The 21,773-nt window shown below is 40.6% G+C and overlaps 1 protein-coding gene across 2 annotated transcripts in view; it reads right to left on the bottom strand.

Annotated features, from left to right (window-relative positions):
- Man1a1 (mannosidase alpha class 1A member 1) overlaps window positions 1–21,773 on the bottom strand; it is a 170,044-nt gene that overhangs the window by 128,545 nt on the left and 19,726 nt on the right. For both annotated transcript variants that reach the window (XM_028772584.1, XM_028772585.1), the window contains exon 3: window positions 92–188. In XM_028772584.1, the coding sequence (XP_028628417.1) occupies window positions 92–188 (97 nt within the window). The remainder of the gene's footprint in view (window positions 1–91; window positions 189–21,773) is intronic.

Genomic DNA, 21,773 nt, shown 5'->3' with positions numbered 1-21,773 from the left:
AAACCAAACCAAACCAAACCAAACCAAACCAAACCAAACCAAACCAAACCAAACCAAACCAAACCTTTAAATTGAAGCATGTCATACTCACCAAATAAACTGCTCGAATGGCCTTCTTTTGATATAGGTTTCAGTTCGTTCAAGCCCCACGCATAGCGTTTATAATTATTCCATGCATGGGTCATCATCTGAGTGAAGATAAAAACGAGATTACAGTTTGAACTGGAATATTTTTGATACAGGATAGATCATATACTTTGTCTTTGAAGGTTACAGCATTAAAATTCAATGTTTAGTCTGAAAGGCTGACCATTAATTAAGAGGATGATGGTTGTATAAATTAGGGCAGATATGGACAGAACACATGCATTACTTCTTTATCCTTACAAATACAAATCTTCCTTTTTGGAATCCATTTAATCATATTCATATATATATCGATCATCTTCAAAAGTCAGTCCCCGACAACAGAAATGTTACATTACAAGGATGAGTCATTCCTACATTTATCTATTTCACTCTCATAAAAGATTAGACCTGGAAACTTTAAATCATATTTTTGTATAAGGCCCTTCCTATTTTGTTTACACAGAAAAATATTCAAGGCTACCACTTTAGATTTGTCAGTGTTTTTTGACCAAGAAATAAAAAAGTATTTTGAAATAGGTACAGAAAAAAAATCTACAATTATACCAATAGTTCGAAAACCTTTCATGTATTGTAATCAATCTTTACTAAAATATGTATTTGTATATACATGTTAACTGGAGATAGACCCTATCTACTTCCAAATTAGAGATCAATAACATTTTTTAAAGTACAACCAGCTGTCCCATAAGTTGGTTGAATAAAAAAGTCTTATGATTCAAAGACTATGGATAACAATTACTATTCTAAGGACTGACAAGTGGACCCAGGGCTTCGCACATAACAGACAGGCACTCCTTCACTGATCCATTTCCCTGAATCTCACTAAGTTGGACTGAACTTGAACTCACCATGTAGCCCAGGCTGGGCTCACAGTCCTCTCTACTCAGCCTCCTAAATTGTTAGGATTGGAGTCCTGTGCTACCAGGTATGATATGAAAGTGATCCCATCTAGTTCTGAATTTTATAAGATTATTAAAAACATCACACTCAGGGCTAGAGATACAGCTTATCAGTTAAGAACAGTAATTACTCTTACAGAGAACCCAGGCTCAGCTCCCAGCAGTAACATAGTGGGTCATAGCTACACACAACTCTACTTCCTGGGGACCTGATGCCCTCTTCTGACCCTCTTAGGCATTAGGCGTGGACCTGATGAACATACATATATTCAGGAAAAATCCATACATAGAATAAAATAAAATAAAATAAATCTAAACATGCTTTTATATAGTAACACATAAAGCTATTGGTGCCATTCAAGGGCTAGTTATGAAAAGTCATCAGTACAATCAACCTGAGGCCAAACAGAGGCTGTACTTGTCTCTGAACACAGTAATGAGTATCTTCATTTACCTGGCTTCTGCCGTACTTTTCACGCTCACCCGTGTTATGAACAGCTAGCAAGAATCTATATGCTCTTCTGGAAATACTAGTTAAATGTTTCCCATCAGCACAGTGTTCCAATTTTGCCAGAACCCTTTAAAATATATCCTCAAACCATATTGGTTTGATAGATAAGGAGACTGACGCACAGAACTTAAAACCAAAACAAAACTTGACTCAGAGTCATGACATTACAGCCAAGGATCCTTCATGCATGCGTACACTGGCATGGCTCCAAAGCCGGAGGGCAGGAGCCAGCATACCTCATCACTTCCCTCTAATGTGTCTGTAACAGAATATCTCCTTTCAAGTACCAGACTGGATCTTCCAGCAATAGGGAAATGTGTATAGGGTAATGTTTTCAAGGTTTTTCCTGTATAGATTAACTTCATAGGAAGGTGCAATGCTCCTGAGATCACGTGACTAGACTTTTGTCTGTGATGTCAACTGACTCATGGATGAGTTGGCTTCTGAGACTCTGCTGCTGCTTACCTGAAAAATCAATGTCACAGTTTCTCACAGAACTCAAGGTAGGATTCTAGAAGCATGGCTTGTGTCTTTGCACCTAGCCCACTGCCTAACAAATGATATGTGGTCATGTGTTCGTAAATGTTAAGCCTATATCAAAAGCCATCTGTGGGCATATCATAGAAACTAGAAACCAAGGAGCTTCAGAAAGAACAGGTATAGGGAATCCACAAGACACCTTGAGATGGTATTTCAGTTTTATTTCTGTAGCCATCTACCCTACATCAAATGCATTTTGCCAAACTTTTCACCTTATGAATTTCCAAATTTGTGAATTTCCAAATATGCTTTAAAACTTCAGGAGCTTTGGAATATAATCCTCATTAAAAAAAAAACAGGTTAAGGTTATTAATTGCTTCAATTATGAATTAGCATATAGCTTTCACACAGAAAAACACGTTGCCTTGTAAAAGAAATATAAAAACTAGGCATGGTGATACAGAGCTGTAATCCCAGAACTTGGGGGCACAGGTGGGAAGATTACAAGTTCAAAGCCATGATCCATTACATAAAAATTAGGCCTACTGGCTACATAAGATATTATCTTAAATCATTTATAGAATACATAGTATCATATAATCCCCATAAATTGTATATCTATCTATCTATCTATCTATCTATCTATCTATCTATCTATCTAGTTATCAATTAGCTTTTGTTAACTGTTTTCCAAGGGAAGATGTGATGTTAATGGCTTAGCAGGTGATATTTCATAAATTGCTGCATGTTTCCCAACATGGTTTTCTCATCTCTTGAGATTTCTACGAGTTAAAGTTAGAAAAGAAGAAGACAATAATGTAATCAAATGCTCTTAATGGAACAACATGAGTGCCTTCTGTTTTGTTCTATAAAGTGAAGGGAAACAACCATATTGTCGAAGGGCTCCAGTGTTGATCACCTTAGTTTTAAGTGGTCTGCCATAGTATAGCAATATATAAGATATAGTCATCTCCTGCTCCTAATACATATATTAATATGTATGTATATTATATATATACATATATAAGCATTTTATAGGATACACACACATACACATTATATAAAATGGGGCAAGGGTATGAATGAATAGCATAGTCATGCTACTGGATTCCCAAGTCATACATAAAAATCAATTTGTTATTTTAGATTTATGACTTATATAGATATATGACAACACAAAAATGCTTGCTGTTCTATTGTATTGCCACAGACAGCTGTGGGACCATGAGGACAAAGACATTCAATCTTTCCAGACACAGTGTTATAGCATGCTGACAAGACAAGAAGGTCACTTCTAAAATGTAACTGTCATCAGAGAAGCCCATGAATAGGATTGATCCCACCCGCTTCACAGTCTTCTTATTTTGCTTTGTAGCCTTTTATATACTTAATTAGGGTTCTATAGTTTGGCGTTCTAAGAAGGAGGATTAAAATTTGGCTACACCAGAGGTTGATTAGGACTTCAAATGCAGTGCTGAAACCCTCACAAGAGGAATAGAAGGCAAATCAGACTTGAATTTGCATTGGTGTAGAGAGCAGAGCTAACACAGTGTGCAGCTGGAAACAAAGGAAGGACACAAACGTGCAGGAGCCCATCCATTGTCCTGACCCAGAAAGGATGGAACTGACGCATAAGATATGCTAAAGAGCATTTACTTCTCCTTGACTCTGTACTCATAGAAAGGATTTCTCAATTTGTACTATTCTTTTTCGGCTGGCATCAGGGCTGAGTAATTAGGCAATGTCATTTATTGAGTGTCTGTTACTTCATGAATAAGAAGATGCTAAAGGGCTCAAAGGGAAGCAGACAAGCCTGTCTCTCCTATAATCTAAGAGATAATGTGTGGAAGCTGAACAGCCCCATTCACATGCTCAGTGAACATTTATAAATGCAGAACAATAAGACACTAAAGAAATGACATGGACAGCTCTATAGTTGCACTTAATAATTTGTTTTAAAGACATTCAATGTGTCTTTCCAAGGACACTGGAAAGGCATTATCTCCCGAGGGCAATAGGTAGATTTCATGGCTATGTCTTTGTTAGAGGAACTCTCTTAGCAAATAATTCTGTTATTTACATAACCTTAAGATTTTCATGATAGACATATTAAAAGTATCTTTTCAACAACCTCCCCATTTTTGCCAGCCAGGCATATACAGACTTGGGGTTGGCACTGTTCCTCTGCAACACTTGTGATTTCAGTTCCACTTCCAGTCTGTTCCATTTTGTACATTGGGTTTTGTTGTTTGCTTTGAGGCAGGGTCTAGTTATTGTCTTAGCTGATTTAGAACGTGCGATGTAGATTTGGCTGCCCTCTAATTCATAAAGATCTGCCTGCTTCTGGTATGTGCTATCATACCTGGCATCCCTTTGGGAAGTTTCGTTGATCCTGGTACACGAAGAGATGCAGGGCCTGGTTCTTGATCTAAAGAGACAAAACTGGGGGGAAGCCACAAGGTTCTGAAGTGACTTCCTCTTCTAAGTCACTCACTTCTCAAGGGTGCAGCCAGGCTGAGCCGACCACTTCTATCTCAGATAGTTTTTTGGGAGACATTCTGAGAGAATCTGGAGGCCAGATACTGGTGTAGAAGCAGTGATGTATCAATACACAAAGAAAGGTCATAAAATGGGGTCACAAAGCCCGGGATAAAATAGAGGGTCTGGAAAGAAAGGAAGAGGAGGCTAAGAGACAGAAATGAAGCAAGGATGCTGTCCTACACGAGATGTTCTTGTGAGCAGAGCAATTACAGAGTTACAAAGGATGCTGTTGATTTCTGAGTGTTGACAAAATATCTTCCTATCTTCCTTGATGTGTGGCTTTTTTTTTTTTGGATTCTACTTTCTTCACCCATCAGATGTGAATGAACAAAAGTGTAGCTTCACTGGCTGTAATGACTGAGCAAAATCATGCACATAAAGAACATACAGCCCAATACACCATGAGCACGATGTATTTTAAGCATTATAGTCATTTGTATTAAAAAGAGAAATATACCTTTGCTTTTTCTAATTTCAAAGTTTCATAATTGTTCCGAGTACATAAAGGACAAATATACATACAACAAGCCAGATAAATCTGTATTGTGCCTGAGTGGCCTATATTTGAAAATGTGCACAACAATTTGATATCCAAATGGCAGCAGAACGAATGACAAAGACTGGAAATAGTCCTTCCTAGGGTAGGGCAATGTGGGGGACCCTCTAGAGACAGTCTTTAGTTTTCAATCCCAAATATTTGTTTCCATGAAATCTTCATTGCTCCAGGTAAGCCTGTGGAGAGTGTGCTCTAAGAGGTTTTGGATTGCTGATGTAAGAAGATATGAATACAAGATTCGTAAGGGACCACAAGTACTTAGACAGGGTATCTGAAGAGAACAATTCTCAGAGCATGAGGCCATCCAGAGGCTCAGAGTTAGAGGCCATCATCCAGAAGAAGTACATAAGTGAACTCCTTGAGTAGATGGGAGGGGGTCTGAGGGAAGGCTAGGTCTGGTGTTTGTGGTGAAGGATGGGAATTTCTGAACTAGAAACCTTCGAAAGGCAGTAGCAGGTGTCTATCAAACGCCAACAGATGTTGGGTAAAGTTTCACTAAACAAGCAGGGTCTAAGAGGCTAAAATTCTTGGTGTGTGAAGATTTCAGTTTCATTTCAGTTCAGGGCTTTTGAACTAAAGTGCAGCAACATTATCAGTACATAAAGAGCAAGCAGCACAGGGGCCAAAACAAAAAGCCACCCTATCTGACTTGTAAGGCTGTGCGGCACTAAAGAGATGTTCTGAAGTCTGGTAAAACTCATGTACCTGTTGTTCTAGAAACTGCACAGGGCTGTGGCTTAGATGAGGTCTAGGATAAGAGATCTATTATCTTACCAACTGTTACAGCTAAGGCCATGTGGCAGTGTGGGCTGGTAGATGAGGTGGGTATGAACAAACTGGGTATTTGCACTCACAAGGATGTGGAAACCATATGATAACCACACGTGTTTCGTTTGCTTGCTTGTTTGTTTATTTGTTTGTTTGTTGATGTTGATGGAGCTGAGATCTCTTACTGGGATCTGGAGTTCACTGTGTAGGTGAGGCTGGCGGACCAGCTAGCCCCAGGAATCCATGCCCACCTCCCCAGTGCCTGCATTATAAATGTGCACCATCATCTCGTCACATCGTATCTTTTAAGTGAGCCTTCTGAAGACTGAACTTAGGTCCTCATAGTTGTGCAAAAAGCCTTTATGGACTGAGCTATTTTCTGCACCCCGTATTAAATGATGCTGAGGCTCAATTCTTTGAAAACAAAAACAAACAAACAAAAACCTCACAAACTTAAGACCTTGCTAGTAGAAAAAAATACAAAAAAAATCAGGACTGTAATTTTTCTCAATTTTTTCCAGAAATTACTTGCCTTATAAAAATTACTTGCCTTATAAAAATTACTTCCAGAATGTTCAGACACAACCCCAACAGAAATGCTCTTGAAGGGATTGCGTCAACGTCTTCTCAGTCTTTGGTGAGAATGAGGTGAGGAAAATGAACAATCTCCAGGGCAACTGGAGGGCATTAGTGCATAGCTGCTCTCGATTTACTTACACTACAGAAAGGAATTTTTAGATAAGGAAGCAAGAGGCAGCAATCCAGCCAGCCCTCCTGTTTATCCTTTCCCCTATATCTCCCTGCCAAGGCTTATCAAGCAGAAGGGGCACCAGCAAGCAGGAGACTGGGTGCAGAGGCAGAGTCTCCACAGATAAACTCAGAGCGGGATGTGCAGTGAGCCTTGGCCCTGTTGTCTAACGGTCTAATCTTTTAGCTTTTTCACTTAAAACAAAACAAAACAAAAAAACAAAAAACAAAGGAATCCTGATTAGGTGTGGTGGTGCAAGCTTGAAATTATAACACGTGGAAGGTTGAGGCAGGAGGATCACAAGTTGGGACCAGACTCCATACATAGAGAAACTCTTGTCTGGAAAGAACAAAACGATGAAGAATCAATTACAATACAACAACTGATGTGCTGTGGTATATAGTCTTGACTTTAGGAGAGGTGAAAGGAGGACTTTTTATGCTTTCTGCTCAGTTTTGCTGTGAATGTAAAACTGCTGTTTACGGGGGTGGTAATGAATCTCCATGAGACCCGACTAGGAGACGGAATTCCCTGACATGCTCCCCTGTAGTCATTCGGCCAGCTTCTCACTCTGCTCCCTGGCCTCTCGTCACTCAGCCAGCTTCTCACTCTGCTCTCTGGCTTCTGGAGCTGAGCTGAGATAAGAAAGAAAGGTTCAGGAAAGGCAAGCAGGCGTTCAGGAAGCTCGGAGCCAGGGTTGCCAGGACAAATGAAGGAGAAGTAAATTAATGGGACAGAAAAGAAAAGAGGCCAATGTCGCTTAGAGGTGACGGAATGCAGAGTATGGTATGACTCTGCACTCTGTGACTGCAGGCCTGGAGTCTATCATGGTTACATCCAGAAGCACTTAGCACCCTCATTTAACAGGTACGAAGATGCTGCCTATGAGTCTTGAGAAGGCTCTCCACTAGAGGTCCACATGCCTATCACCTTCTAGAAATTTTCATGCTAAACAGAGGAAACCCCCTCCTGGACAGGGTAGTTTCCAATTTTACCCCTGCCTTAAATTAAAGCACTTACTCAATTTCTTTTTGAAATTCTGAGATGTATTAACTGTCTCTCCCTTTCCCCAGCTACTAAAATCTTCTATTTTCAAGGTTCGGTACTTGGTGATGCCATGACAATGGAGACAGAGGTTTTCCAAACTGAAGAAACACAGTAACGTCACATGACAAATTTACACATATCACACTAAAAAGAAACTTTTGTTTGTCAGAATTCAATTTAACCAAGAGTGCTGTTTTGCCACGGTCAGGGGGATAGGATAAATAAAACTAAACTTAGTTTCCTCTTCAGGATCTCAAGCTTGATACCCCAGCCCAGCTTTGGATCAAGAAAGATGCTAAAACCAGAGGGCCAGGCAAGATACAATGACCTCATCCAGGACAATTAGGTATAATGGAAATGAGACAAGATTCTGGCAAAGGCTCTGGCTTCAGCCCCTTAAACACCTTATACTGGGGCTGGCTGGATCAGTAAGTAAAGGGCTTGCCATACAAACATGAGGGCTCATTTAATTCCCAGCATCCACATAAAAAACCCAGGCATGTTTAGCACACTTGTAATCTTAAGAGGGAGAGGGAGAAGGATCTCTGGGGCTAACTGACTGGCCAGACTAACCAAATGCCTGAGCTCCAGACCAATGATGCATTTTGTCTTCACACGCAAAGCATGGTTAGGGGTTCCTGGAGATCAACACAAGCAGATGAGATCTGGTCTCCATGCACAGATGCCCACAAGTGCAGAATTACCTGAACACACATGTACTGTCGCATAGATGTGCGCCTATGTGCACCTACACATATGTGCACCTTTCCCCACATCTGCTCTGGTATTCACACCAGCACTAGGCTGAAACTTAGCCCAGGTCAGCAGTTTATACTTTATCCTCAGGTTTATAGGCACAGGTCTACAGTAGACGGCTCTGTTCTTGATTCTGTAGGTATATAACTTTCCATGGTTCAGGGAGTAACTTTCATTTGCTCCTAGCCTAGGCTTTTCCACAGTGCCACCTTCCTGGACTGCTCTGGCTCTACCGTGGGCCCTTTTTCCTCCTATCAATTAGTGAAGTCCCTAAGATCTGGCATGTGTGCAATACTGTGCAGACTTCTCAGCAAGTCTCCTTGCTGTGGATGAGTAGCAGTTTCACAGTTTAGATAGCATTTAGGGTTTTAAACAGTCTGTTCTACAAATAAAACCGCAAGAGCCGTCATCACTGTGGGCTTCAGAGCTGGAGAGCTGTAAAGGAGGAAGTGAATAAGCTCTGTCACACACCTACCACATTGAACTGTGAGAGGCACTTGACTGAAGTTGGCACATAGAAGCCTCACCACACCCTCTTCTTATGGCTGCAGTAGCTGAGGCCTAGTGTGGCACAGGGGAAGAAGAAGGCTGTGAACCTCACCATTTTCCAGAGCGCTGGGCAATCCAACTGCTCCCCTACACAGGAGGAGGCCCTTTCTGGGGTTCAGGGGGCTAGCAAAATGATACCCCACATTATATCAGCTTGCAAGATGTGGCTGTAAGAAAGAACCTTGTATCTCAGCCCTTCTCTTCCTGTTTAAAGCTTTCAACTCTCAGGGTGCACCCCCCACACACACACACCTTCCATTCCTACACTTGGTTCCAGTTCCACACCAGAAACTTCTTGGCCTGGCCCTGTGCTACTTACTTAGACACACTAAATGTCTCGACACCAGCAGGCCTGGCAATGGATTTAAAGAAAAACAGGAATCTGTCTCCATGCCAGACTGACTGACTGCCCACTGTGGTACAGTTCCTTTCAGCTATGGTATTTCCTGAGGTTTCTTACCACCATCAGGGCAACATCTACTAGTCTGTTTTTATTTTTTCTACAGGACTCTACTTCCTTTTCCTGTTAGCTATAGGCACAATTTGGTTATTACCACGGCTGCCTCTGTTCAGGTTGACTTGTGGGGGGGAGAGGGGGAAATTTTCTTCAGATTTCTATATCCTGCCTACTTTCCCAGCCAACTTTAATATACTTTTTAAAAAGGCAGCAGGAGATATATAAAGTAGTAGTGATTATTTAATACAACTGCATGAATCTTAATGGGTTATTGTGCATTAGTTCCCCTGGGAATCAAGAGTGGTTAGCAACTAGCAACTGCAATTTCTTTAGAAAAAAAACTGATAAAGTCAGTTTGAGAAAAAGGAGAGAATCCTAGTAATCACTATTTATGCAGGAGAGATTGCCTGGTGGCTTCTAAAAAAAAAAAATCCATCTCTTAAGAAAAAGCCAATGTGTAGAGTTGGAGAAAAAAAAAGTCTATGCACATTTAAGGGCTCTCTTTATGATAAAATGCTAATGGCATTTCATAACATTTTCAAGAGACTTCAAGGCATTAACAAAAATAAATTTACAAAAAGGCAAAGTAAAACAATAGCAAAAACAAAATACACAAGAACAAAAAAAGAAAAGAAAAAATAATTGAGTACCATACAAGAAAATTTAAAAAAATATATTTAAATGATAATAAATTATCACCTTCAAAATTAGAGACATTAGCAACTGTCTTGTTCTTGTGTAGACATCTAGTAAATTCTTTTAGAGCAAAGCACAGCTGCTGGAAATAGTTTCTTTATATGACATAATATGAGAGTGTCACTCATGCTATTTCCTGTCCAAATACCTGCCTACAGGTTAATGACCTTGCTCTTGTCATACAAAGGGTGCCACTTGAGTTTAAAGGTTTACTCTTGGGGCTTTTGGCCTCTTTATCTAGTTGATTTTTAATTAACACTAAAAGTGTGCTCATTAGTTTAGCCAAGCTAAACACCTCTGTAGTCAATGGAAGGCCAGGAAGGGGGCCATTTGTGGGTCAGGGTACCAATTGGTCTTCATTATCTGTTTCCTAAACTAAGACCTAGGATGGCTTGTGGGAAAGGTCAGCCACTGAAGATCTTCCCTTTATCAATCATAGAAATCGGTATCCTCTGATGCCATCCCACAGTGCCCCTTCTCAATTCTAAAACCTAAAATCAATTATTTCATATGGACTATCTCCATAGCAAAAGACAATTATTTTTTTAGTTCTTGAATTTGTAATACAAGTGTAAGTCTAGGGGTTGGAGAGATGGCTTAGTCAGTGAAGTGTCTGGCATGCAAGAGTGAAGACCTGACTTTAGACCATGGGTGTTTGTAACCCTGGCATGGGGGTTGGAGGCAGAGGTATGAGAAGGCAGGTGCATTCTAGGAGCTTGCATGCTATCCTGTCCAACCAATCAGTGGGCACCAGGTCTAAATGAGAAAATCTGTTTCAAAAAATAAGGTAATGAGTGATCTAGGAAGACACCCAGTGTGGACTGCTTTCCCACAAATGCACATGAACACTTTTACTCACATATGCACCTGTGCAGTAACACACACATAGATATGTGCTCAACCATTTCTAACATGCATGCCATTGTGCAACCATCAAGACGTCAACGGGGTTTTTTTTCCAGTAATGGTACTCATTTTGTTTTGTTTTTTTTGTAAGACTGAAATATTTAGGTCAGTGATATTACTCAATAGTGGGGCTCCTGCCTGGGATGTGCAAGGTCCTGAGTTCTGAGTACCTGAGACTCCTAAGACATTCATACTCATATTTCTGTCCCTGTAAGTGTATGCTCATGTGCACGCGTACACACACACACACACACACACACACTGAAATATGTGTTTTTTAAAAAATAATTTGTTTCCAGGTTTGTCAAGTTCATAGAGACTAAAATTTTGTTCATTTAGATTCCTTTTTAAACTTTACAAATACTAGGAAGTCACTGGTAGTATTGAGAACAGTTAATGACAGTAAAGTTACTAGTGATAAAAACAGTCATCAATAAAAAATAAATTAAAATTTATTTTTAAAACGCCTATAATTATCTTGACTGAAGAAAAAAAAAGACAAAAAAAAAAAAAAAAAACAAACCTAACCCAGTTAGCCCCACAAAATCAAGGTCGGCTCTTTTGATATCAAGAAGAAAAGGATACATGCATTCTTTATTTCTTTTTCTCAATGTTTTCTGTTTTAACTGAATGGAGAGGTTTTTTTTTTTTTAAGAGCAATTTTTATGGTCACAGCAATACTAAGCAACAAAGCACGCAGCTCCCATATGTCTCCCTTACAACAAGCATACACCCTCTGCCAGATCAACCCCATGCAGAGGCACATGCGTACAAGCGATGAGCCTGCAGTGACACACCATCAGCACCCAGAGTCTGTGGTTTACACTAGGACTCCGTCTGTGAATACGTTACGGTTCTGACAAATGTACAATGGCATGTGTCTACTACTAAGTATTTCCACTGACCCAAGGCCCTCCCTGCTGGGCCTGTTATCTCTTCAGCACCCTGAGCCCTAGACCCCCACTGCCTTCAGTGTTGCTCTGCTCAGAGTATAACATCCTCGGAATCATCAGTCATTGTCTTCTTTCACTTGTCATACATGCTTGATTACTTCTGACACTTATGTCTTTTACTATTGAATAACTACTAAACTACTAACTTCCACAGTCTGTATCAACCATATTTTATCCCAGATAACTACTGAAAAAATATCCTGGCTTTGTTACTGTTTATTGAGATTATTGAAAATGGCAAATTATTTTGGATGATATAATTTTTAAGGGAAGCACTAACAATTAATCCACTTGTGTCATATTTACCTTATAAATGGTAGTTTCTTGGAATTAAAGTTTATAGGAGATATTCTCTGAGTTATTGTAGAGATTCTCCAAGCCTGAAAAATGTATTACTGTAAACTTTCTATTAGAGCTTTAAGATATGACAAAGCCTATTTAAGAGAAAAAAAATCCCTCATTTTATTTCTGCTAGATGGCATGTACCCAGCATTAAACATATGCCAGATTCAGGAACCTGTTAAAACAGACTGCACTGTATTAACTCTGAGTGCAGCCCTTTCCAAGTATGCTGTGCTTTAAAATGAGACAAAGATCCCAGAAATTTAAGGAAAAGGAAATATGCCAAGTTCGTTCGTCAGGAGAGGCCACATTATTTTACTGTTCAAGTAGACTCTGCAAATGTGTAAACCAATAATAAATTGGGAAAAATGTGAATATACATATGTACATGTATACCAACACACACACAGAGAGACACACAGACACACAGACACACAGACACACACACACACACACACACACTATTCACCTATTGCAGATAAGTATGGTTTGATCACCAGTGGGTCCTATCCACTGCTTATCCCCTGAATGGAATAGGAGCCGTAAAAGTTAAAATTTCCCTCTTAGCCTCTCTAGAGCTAAAGGTTCTAGCCTTGGGCTATTTGCCAAGGTCTGCAGGTGCTTTATTTCATTTTCCCTTCAGCCTGGAACCAGACTGATGTAGATTAGATATGCCATCACACTGAGCTCCTGGTCAGTAAGAGTGCCCAAAGCCAGAGGAATTTCAGTGGTAGCATCACAAGTTTAAATAAAGGCTCGCTTGTTACTATCAAGTTTAAGTACCAGTCCCTTCGATTTCCGTAAAATTTGAGTGGCCAGGTCAAATTGGACTTTATACCACGCCTCCTATTTGGAAAGACAGGGAAATTTTCACTGCCATTATTTCTGGAAATGTTATTTGTTGACTAAATCTACTTGTAAGGTTTCGGTTGTATAACAGTAAGAAGTCTGATTTGACAAACAGCTGACCAAGTCTGAAATGTCCTATGTGTGGAGCTTGAGAAACACGTATGAGTTAATGAAGGGATATGAAGTTGGATTCACTCAGTAAATACATGGAACAAGTTCAGCAGTTTCCTCTGCCTTGTTGGAAAAGGAAATACATAGTCAAAATGGAATAAATTACTGAAGAAAATCCTGTTATCAAGGATGCAGGCTATGTGATATTTTGAGGATGAAAACCCCAAATGATAACTAAATCATTTTGTGTACCGTAATCTACCCACACTGAGAGTAACAGCTGAAATAACTCCTATTACATCCTGTTTTGTTAAACAGCTTTAGCTTCGTGAAAAGAAGACAAGTTAAGTTTGTAAATGCATTTCTAGAACTGGAGAGATGGCTCAGTGCAGAAAGAGCTTGCTGTGGACATGTGAGGATTAAAACTTAGAACCCCAGAACTCACATTAAAAGGTGGGTGGGCATGAACATGGGAGCCTACTCGTGGTCTTAGTAAGGGAGGTGGAAATGGGGAAGCTGCAGAGCTGGCTAGCCAGACTCATCCAAACTGGAAGCCACTGGGTCAGGAAGACTCTACCACAATACGCAAGAGGAAGAACAATTGAGGACACCTGGACACAACCTCAGACCTCCACAACGTTCATGCACACCTACATGTGCACCTGCACATACATATGTACACACACACACACACACACACGTAAACACACATCCAAGCACACCACACATATACACATGCAACAAATACTTTTATAAACATTGCACTTCTACTTAGTAAAACTGATAGCATTAGTTGAAATATTAAATTGTACGTATTTTTATGAATGTGATATCAGAGTTACAATTTCTTTTTCTCGAAGATGTAAAACTTCTCTTCCTCACACACATGTGAAAGGAAAAAAAACTTCCTCCCCAAAGTTTTATTTTAAGCACACTACATCTCATTCAAAAAAGGCCAGTAGACTTTCAATATCACAGTGTTGATTTCCATATAAACCAACACTCTTAGACTTTGCATTTTCATTGTTTGAATGATATTTGTATTCCATATCCTTCATTTCTGGAAGCAGTACTGTTGTTCCAAACAGAGAAATATGACCTTCTAGTACCGACAGAATCTCCCTTCCCAGCGCTGAATATAAAACATTGTCCTTGGCTTAGGAAATCCAACTTGGACTTAAAATACCTTTGTTTAAAATGTTCCTTTGTGGCAGTTGGGTATTTTTTTTCTACCAGGAAACTGTCAGAATCTATGAGGGCCCTGTCCACACAACCTACTTTCTTGGTCTCTGCTGAAGTCACTCTCCCAGGAGCTAACTCCTCACATGTGAACTTCACTAATAAGTCACCTAAATCCTAATGTCCAGTGGATTGAATACATGACGCACAGATGAGTACAGTGAGCCATGGTGCTGGTTTGTAACGGAGCCCTCTGCCTTCCCACGACTGCAGAGGCTGGCAGAATGGATTCTTACAAAAAGAAACAGACCTCATATTCATCGGCCAGGCAAAAAAGTAAATCCCCAAAGAGACTGAGATAGGGCAGAGTGGACCCTCCTAAATGCCAGGCTTTACAGGCAACATTCCATTTCTACCAGGATGCCAGGGTACACCTTCCATTCTGCCATGTCTTCAAAACACCTCCCTCAGGGATTAGACATTTGCTCCTTTCCTACAGGCCTGTGGTGCACAGCTGTGTGAGTGAGATCTCTTGGCATTATCAAGTGCAGCAAGTCCAGATGTGCTTCCTCCTTTTCCTGTGCCCTGACTTGAATCATCTGGTGGTATTGGGTTGCACTCAGTGCGGAGTCACGATTACATGCTATGTCTGAATAGTCATCACTGGAACCCAAATCTCAAGTTGCATCTCAGAACTACCTCTTATAAGCAACCTCTTGTCATAGGATTGTCTTTCTACTGCAGTCTCCATTTTCTAGGCTACTGCAGCCAATGGCACAGACTCTCATGATAAAATGCCATCATATCCACTTAGAGGAGGGAAGTTACTCAGGGTCTGTGATGCTGGCCACCAGACCATCCTGCTTGTAAAAATTACTACTGCAGCAGAGCATACTTAATGCTGCCTCATTGCAAGATAAGATGCTTCTTCCTCCACATCAACAAATTCTGGATGGTGGTACTTAAGTAGATTCCCTAAAGTTCATTGTTGAAGCTGAGGTACTTTCATAAAAGTGCTGAATGGTGACATAGTGAATTAAGACTGGATAGCAAATTGCAGAAAGGCCTTGACTAGTTTTCAGGTTCTGTGTGGCCAGATCGGTGATGTATAGCTTAAGCCTGCAGTTGAACCTGTAGCAAGGTGGCCGCTGACAGAAGAAGCTCTCCATTCTAATAGCCTGAGAGCCCAGGAAACAAGCTAGACTTGGCACAGATCCTTGGAAGATGCTCAATACATTTATTTATACCTGAGCCTCCTTAATCACACAGTCTATGAGGAAGTAGTTATCACTTTATCTTCAATTTGGAGTGTCACAAAACGCTAGAGACGTTTAATGAGGAATATGTTACAAAATGTAACTATGCATGCTTTCCTCAGCTAATCCTGACATTGCAATATAATAGAAATATTTTGAAATTAAAAATGTTTTATTCTTTTTAAATTAAGTGGCTGGTCTATTACTGTTTATGACCTAGATTCAAAATTGTGAATAATGTTTCACAAAGCACCACACATTGATCCTCTCAACTGTCATAATACTTTCCTTCTGAGGGTATTTATGTAAGCCAAGAATTTGCTAAATATCATAATACAAAATTCCTTCTATCATTTTATAATCATAAACTTACATACTATATTGACAGTTCACAACTATTATAGAGTCAATCGTTGGGCATGTCTGGTCACCTAACTGATGGCTAGCACATCAGGGTTCTTTTGGATCTGTCACTATATTGAAGTGCAGGTTACTGTTGTGTATGTGTCTGTGGTCCTTAGTTTCCTCAAGTAGACGACAGGATGGAAGATAGTAAGTCCTAGGTTTTTATCCACCCTCCTCAGACACTGGTCCATCAGGTGTACCAAACCTTTTGATACTGCAACAGAACAAAGTGATTACATTTTACAAGTGAACACTCAAGAACCTCATGATTGGATAAGAATCCCAAAAAGCTATGCAATTCATGCGTGGCAGAATGGACATGCCTGAACCAGTTCTGTGTGCCCTATGCACACAGATACATATGCAGGTGTTGATGACTAACTGACCAGTCATCTCAAGGGCAAAGCTATGAACACAGGAATAGATGATGTGCTGGAGATTGTGGAGTAGCAAAACCATCTGAACCTGAGGCAGAGGTGATAGGTCAACGGGGCAGGTTGGGAAGACAGGTGAGAGTAGGATGTAATGAGTGGGAAAGTAATGAGTGGGAAAGAACATAGCTGAAGGTGGTTCCAACTCCTTAGATAAGCCTGTGGTGTAAGAGGGCATGAAGACAGCAAACACAAGCCTTATGCAATATTTAGAAAGTAGTAATGAACTTGGCAAAATGCTCCCGGCCTTTTAAATCCTGTACTACACTCTAAGCTCTACGTCACTGCCCTGCTAGCTTGGATAGTCACCTTGACTATAGAACAAAACACCGAGTAACAGTGAGTCCTCAAATCTAAGTCATTTTCTTCCTTACAATCCTCAAAAGCAAGTTCACTGGAAGATTACAGAATTAAGAAAAACAGACAGTCCACTCAATGTTTCTCAGGAGCAGAGTATTTTAAGCCCTATACATATATTCAAGACATGAACTATACTCCCATCTACGCTATCTGTGTTACATATAAAACTAGCTACACAGAGGAAACTGTTCTCTTTGACACGAAAAAAGTTTTTTTCCATCTTTTAATTTTTATCATAGGACTCAATGCTTCGTGACTTTAGGTGTGAACATCCTCATTATTCAAAATCACTCAGGATACCTAAGCATCTTATTTGTGAATGAAGTACTTTTAATAACTAAAAGCATAGTAACAATCTGCTAGTTAATAAGAAAATGTCTCAATCTCACCATTACTGATATTTGAATTGACGTGGGTCATGTTTGTTTGTGTGGATTCACTGGTAGCGGTGAAGAGCGGGCTTATGTAATTTTTACAGGATTTGGTTAGCAGCTTCCCTGGCCTCTATGCGGTAGATGGCTGTATCCCATCCCATCATGTGGTCAACTGTTATGTACAGGTACTGTCAAGTGTAATCTGGGGGTTGGGGGTCAAAATTATCCCTTGTTGAGAGACAAAGCAAATTGTTCAACTCTAATAATTACCCCAATATATAGCACCAGCTACATTTCTAAGCACTGCTAAGTACTGTGTGGGTACACACACATAATTCATCCTTAACAGTAGCTGGATATGATAAAGTCTATATTTTCTTCTGTTTTACAGACAAGAAAGCAGATTTTCAGATATACATGTGACAGACAGGAAACCAACTCCAAGGAGTCCTACTCCAGAATTTATGCTCCTAGCTTCTACATTATCTACTTGGAAGGAAAAGAACCACAGATCAGAAGCCCTGTTCAGGTCTGGCACCCTCATAGACCTATCAAGCTCAGAATACTAATTTGTAAGAGATGAAGAACATGGGTAAAATAAGGTATTTTATCATAATCACTTAGAAAGGCTTCTGAAGGTCCAAAGACGTCATGGGATACTCTCTCTCTACTCATCTTCTTTATATGTGGACATCCTCTTTGTTTTCCTTCCTGATATACACAATAGTGTCTACTGGCAATAGAAAGGGACTCCTTCAAAGTGAGCTTTTTTTGATTTGGGTCACAACTACCTATAACTAAAGGCACGAAATAGCTCTTCATTAATAGAACAGCTTCTTGGGGTGAGCATAAGTCACAGGTATAGGCTACACAGTCAGTCACCAATGGCTGTTGAATGGCTATATGTATGCAAGGGACTGAGCCTGACTTTATATAAATACTTAGATAAGGTAACCACAATGAGTGGCCCTTGATGACACTGTAATCCTTAGACTTGTCTGTTACTTCACGTGGCAGAAAGGAACTGGCAAGGACAATAAGCTTCTTTGTGGATAGTTAAGCTGACCTGAACATAAAGAGATTATCCTGGAGTATGCTGTTAAACCCAAACTAATCGCAGAAGCCCTTTAAAGCTGGGAGTAGGCTTCGGCAGGGGCCAGGGGATGCAGAAGGGAATGTCAGCACTGAGCTGACACTGGACTTCATGGGATGCTGAGGTTTGAAAACAGAAGAGGATGCTCATGTCTGCACTTCCTACAGGACTGGGAAGTGCATACTGATATGCCACAGACCCTGGACACAGAAATATGGAAATCATCCCAGTATTTTTAAGGGATTTATAGTACATGATGATGTCAATAGTTAACAATAATTGTGCCATCCATACAAACTTCTAAATCACATTTTAGTTGCTCCCAACACATATAGAACAAGCTGAAATATGCTTTGAAGCAGAGTCCCTTCCCTAATCTCCAGCTGAGAAGCCAGGTCAGATGTCATCTTGCCTTGAGTCTTATGAGAATTGGTGTAGTGAAAGTAAACAAGCCACTCCTACTTCAGAGAACTCTGAGCAGCAATTCATACTGCTTAAAGCCAGCATAGTTTCCATAATTTGTTGCCACAGTGACAGAATACCCACACCACACAACATGCTCAAGACAAGGAAGCGAGTAATTGACTTGTCAACTGCTATTCCACGTATGTGGTCAACATGGCAGACTGGGGCTTAGTTTGGGTCTTTCAAACTCTTAATCTATTTCCTGAGATGGGTATTAGTATGTATGACTTTACAGATGAGACATGCAGGTTCAGTAGAATCATGAAGTGCACAGGGCTGGAGTGCTAATAAAAGACAGAGCCAAGTATGAGCTTTGCATCTCACTGCCTTTGCCTGTGCTCTCTTGAATACTAAGGATGCCAAAAAAAATATACAGAGACATTTAAACAACGGATCATTTACAAAATGGAAAGAGAGAAAGAACTTCCTGCTGGCAGGGAAAGAAGCCCAGGTAAAAGCACATGATGCTGATAAGATTTAAATCGAATCCTGACAGATGGGTAGGGTTTCAAAAGATGAGTGATAAGACATGATTAGTTGGTAAAGTTGGAATAAATGGGCCTGTGGAGGTTCATGAGAAACTGCGCGCATTCTCATCAAGTGGCCACCATTAATGTTCAGACTATTCCCATTACGAAACAGCAATACATTAGGATGTTAAACGGTGATCGTGTGCAATGTCTAGCATCCCGGTTGTCAACACACGATGAAGAGGGAACTTCCAATGAGGGAATGCTTCCTTCAGAATGGCCTGTGGGCATGTGTGTGGGAGAAAGGTCTGTGTTGTTAATTGAAGTAGGTGGTCTCCTGCCACTGTGGGCAGTAAGGGAAGTGGACCTGGTTATATAAGAAAGATAGCTGACCTCATTTGAGCCCGGGGACAAAGACAGTAAACAGCTTTCCTCCGTGGTTCCTGCCTCAATCCTTGCCTTAAGTTCCTGCCTTGCTTCCATCAATAACAGACTACAAATTATAAGCTCAAATAAACCTATTCCTCCCCCCAAATTGTTTTTGGTCATGGTATTTATCACAGCAACAAAAAGCAAACTAGGACATAATTTTGGTCCATGAGCTGGTATTTAACCAGATTCATTTGTATTACCACTAATGGGATAATGTCAAGATGTTAATGCTAATTAATCATCCATTTCAGGACATTCTGTAGTGCATATAGTACAGAACCCCAGCCAAGGTGACTCACACCTGAAACATTTCCAGTACACTACACATAACAAAGCAGATATCTAGATTCTGCATGGGTGTTTGGAGGCCTCTGGACAGCAATGCCTCTGCTCCTCAGGGCTCAGGAGGCTGTAACACAACTACCCTACCAGTACTACGAATCATTGCTCCAACTCCAATTGTACCTGATGAGACATTTACGGAAACCTGAGCCCGAACTTTCCATTCTAGGAATTTTGGATTGGGTCTTGGAGATGCTTATTAGAAACACAGTACTCGAACTCATTGTTCATACAAACTCTGAGATGTGTTCATAGAGAGCTTGTTCACATGGGGAACACTAAAGCAGTTGTATCTAGATACAAAAGACTAATACTCCAGATAAGAAAAAGGTAAACTCATGTATTCTAGATTTGTAGTTCCAGGCAGGCCCTATGAGGTCTTGTTGCCCTTTTTGACTTGAACTCATGAGATACCAATTCTTATAACACATATCACTGTCCCTCTTTCATTACCTTTGCTGAATGGATATATGTTCTTGCAAACAAACAGTCCCTTCTATTAGGTCATCTAAAAGTCCCTGGGGACCATATGCCTTCATTCTGTTTCAGATGCCTAGGAGAACCGTCAGTCTAATTTGATCTGCTGGACTGTCTTCTTCACAGTGGGAAGAGTGGCTGTATCAGTTACTTTGCTATTGTTATAATAAAATGCCACTACCAAAAGTAATGTAAAGAAGGGTGTATTTCCACGTGGTGGGAGGTGGGGTGGGGGGATTAGAGTCGATCTTGACAGGGAAGCACGGCAGTAAGCTGCAGGCTTGTCTGCAGGAGCAGGAAGCCAAGAGCTCCCATCTCAATCCCCAGCACAAAGCAGAGAGAGCAAATGGAAGTAGGTGAGGCTTTTCTCAAAGACCACACCAGTGACATCCATCCTTCAAGCAAGGCTGCACCTCCTGAATCTCCCCAAACAGTGCCACCAACTGGGGACTAAGTGTTCAAACACACAAGATAACAGGCATTTGAACCAACCCCATTTGACTCCCTGACCCCCACAGGCTCATGTAACAATGCAAAATGCATTTAGCCCAACTCCAAAAGTCCTCCTAACCTTTCAGTCTCAACACTATTTAAAAGTCCAAAGGCTCTTCTAGGCCAATCTCTTAATCGTAACCATTTGTAAAATCAAAGAGACAATTACATGCTTTCAATATCTAATGACAGAGAATCTACACTACTGTTATATGTGGGAAGTATGTAATTCTTCCATGCCCTGTGCTTCAGTTTCCATCACCAAGTATCTCCCCTGGGTTCTTGCCCTGACTTCCCTTTGTGATGGACTGCAGGCTGTAAAATGACATAATCCCGCCTCCAGGTTGCTTATGGTCATGGTGTTTATCACAGCACTAGAGAAGTGACTAAGAAAATCACTGAATGCTGCTAATGAAAAAGTTCATCTGGTGAGAGAAGAGCCCTCTGCCTGCCAGCTCAACAGAGTCCACTTTGTCTCTGTCTCCACCCAGCCTTCCTGTAGCCTCTCATCATATTGCAGATACCACCTCACTTCCCCATTCCATCCATCGTGACCTTGAGGTTTCTGTCAATGTCATTAGTTCTACTGCAAACACTCCCTCTACCCAAACGCTCCACTGACTCTGCTCCCGTTCGCTCTATTACCAACTCCAAAGGACAGTTCCCAGTCCTTCTCTG

This window comes from Grammomys surdaster, unplaced genomic scaffold, assembly GCF_004785775.1.
Source record: "Grammomys surdaster isolate TR1022 unplaced genomic scaffold, NIH_TR_1.0 215, whole genome shotgun sequence".
In the NCBI taxonomy this organism is placed as follows: Eukaryota; Metazoa; Chordata; class Mammalia; order Rodentia; family Muridae; genus Grammomys; species Grammomys surdaster.
Note: the sequence above shows the minus strand (reverse complement) of the source record. Positions and strands in the feature narration are given on the sequence as shown.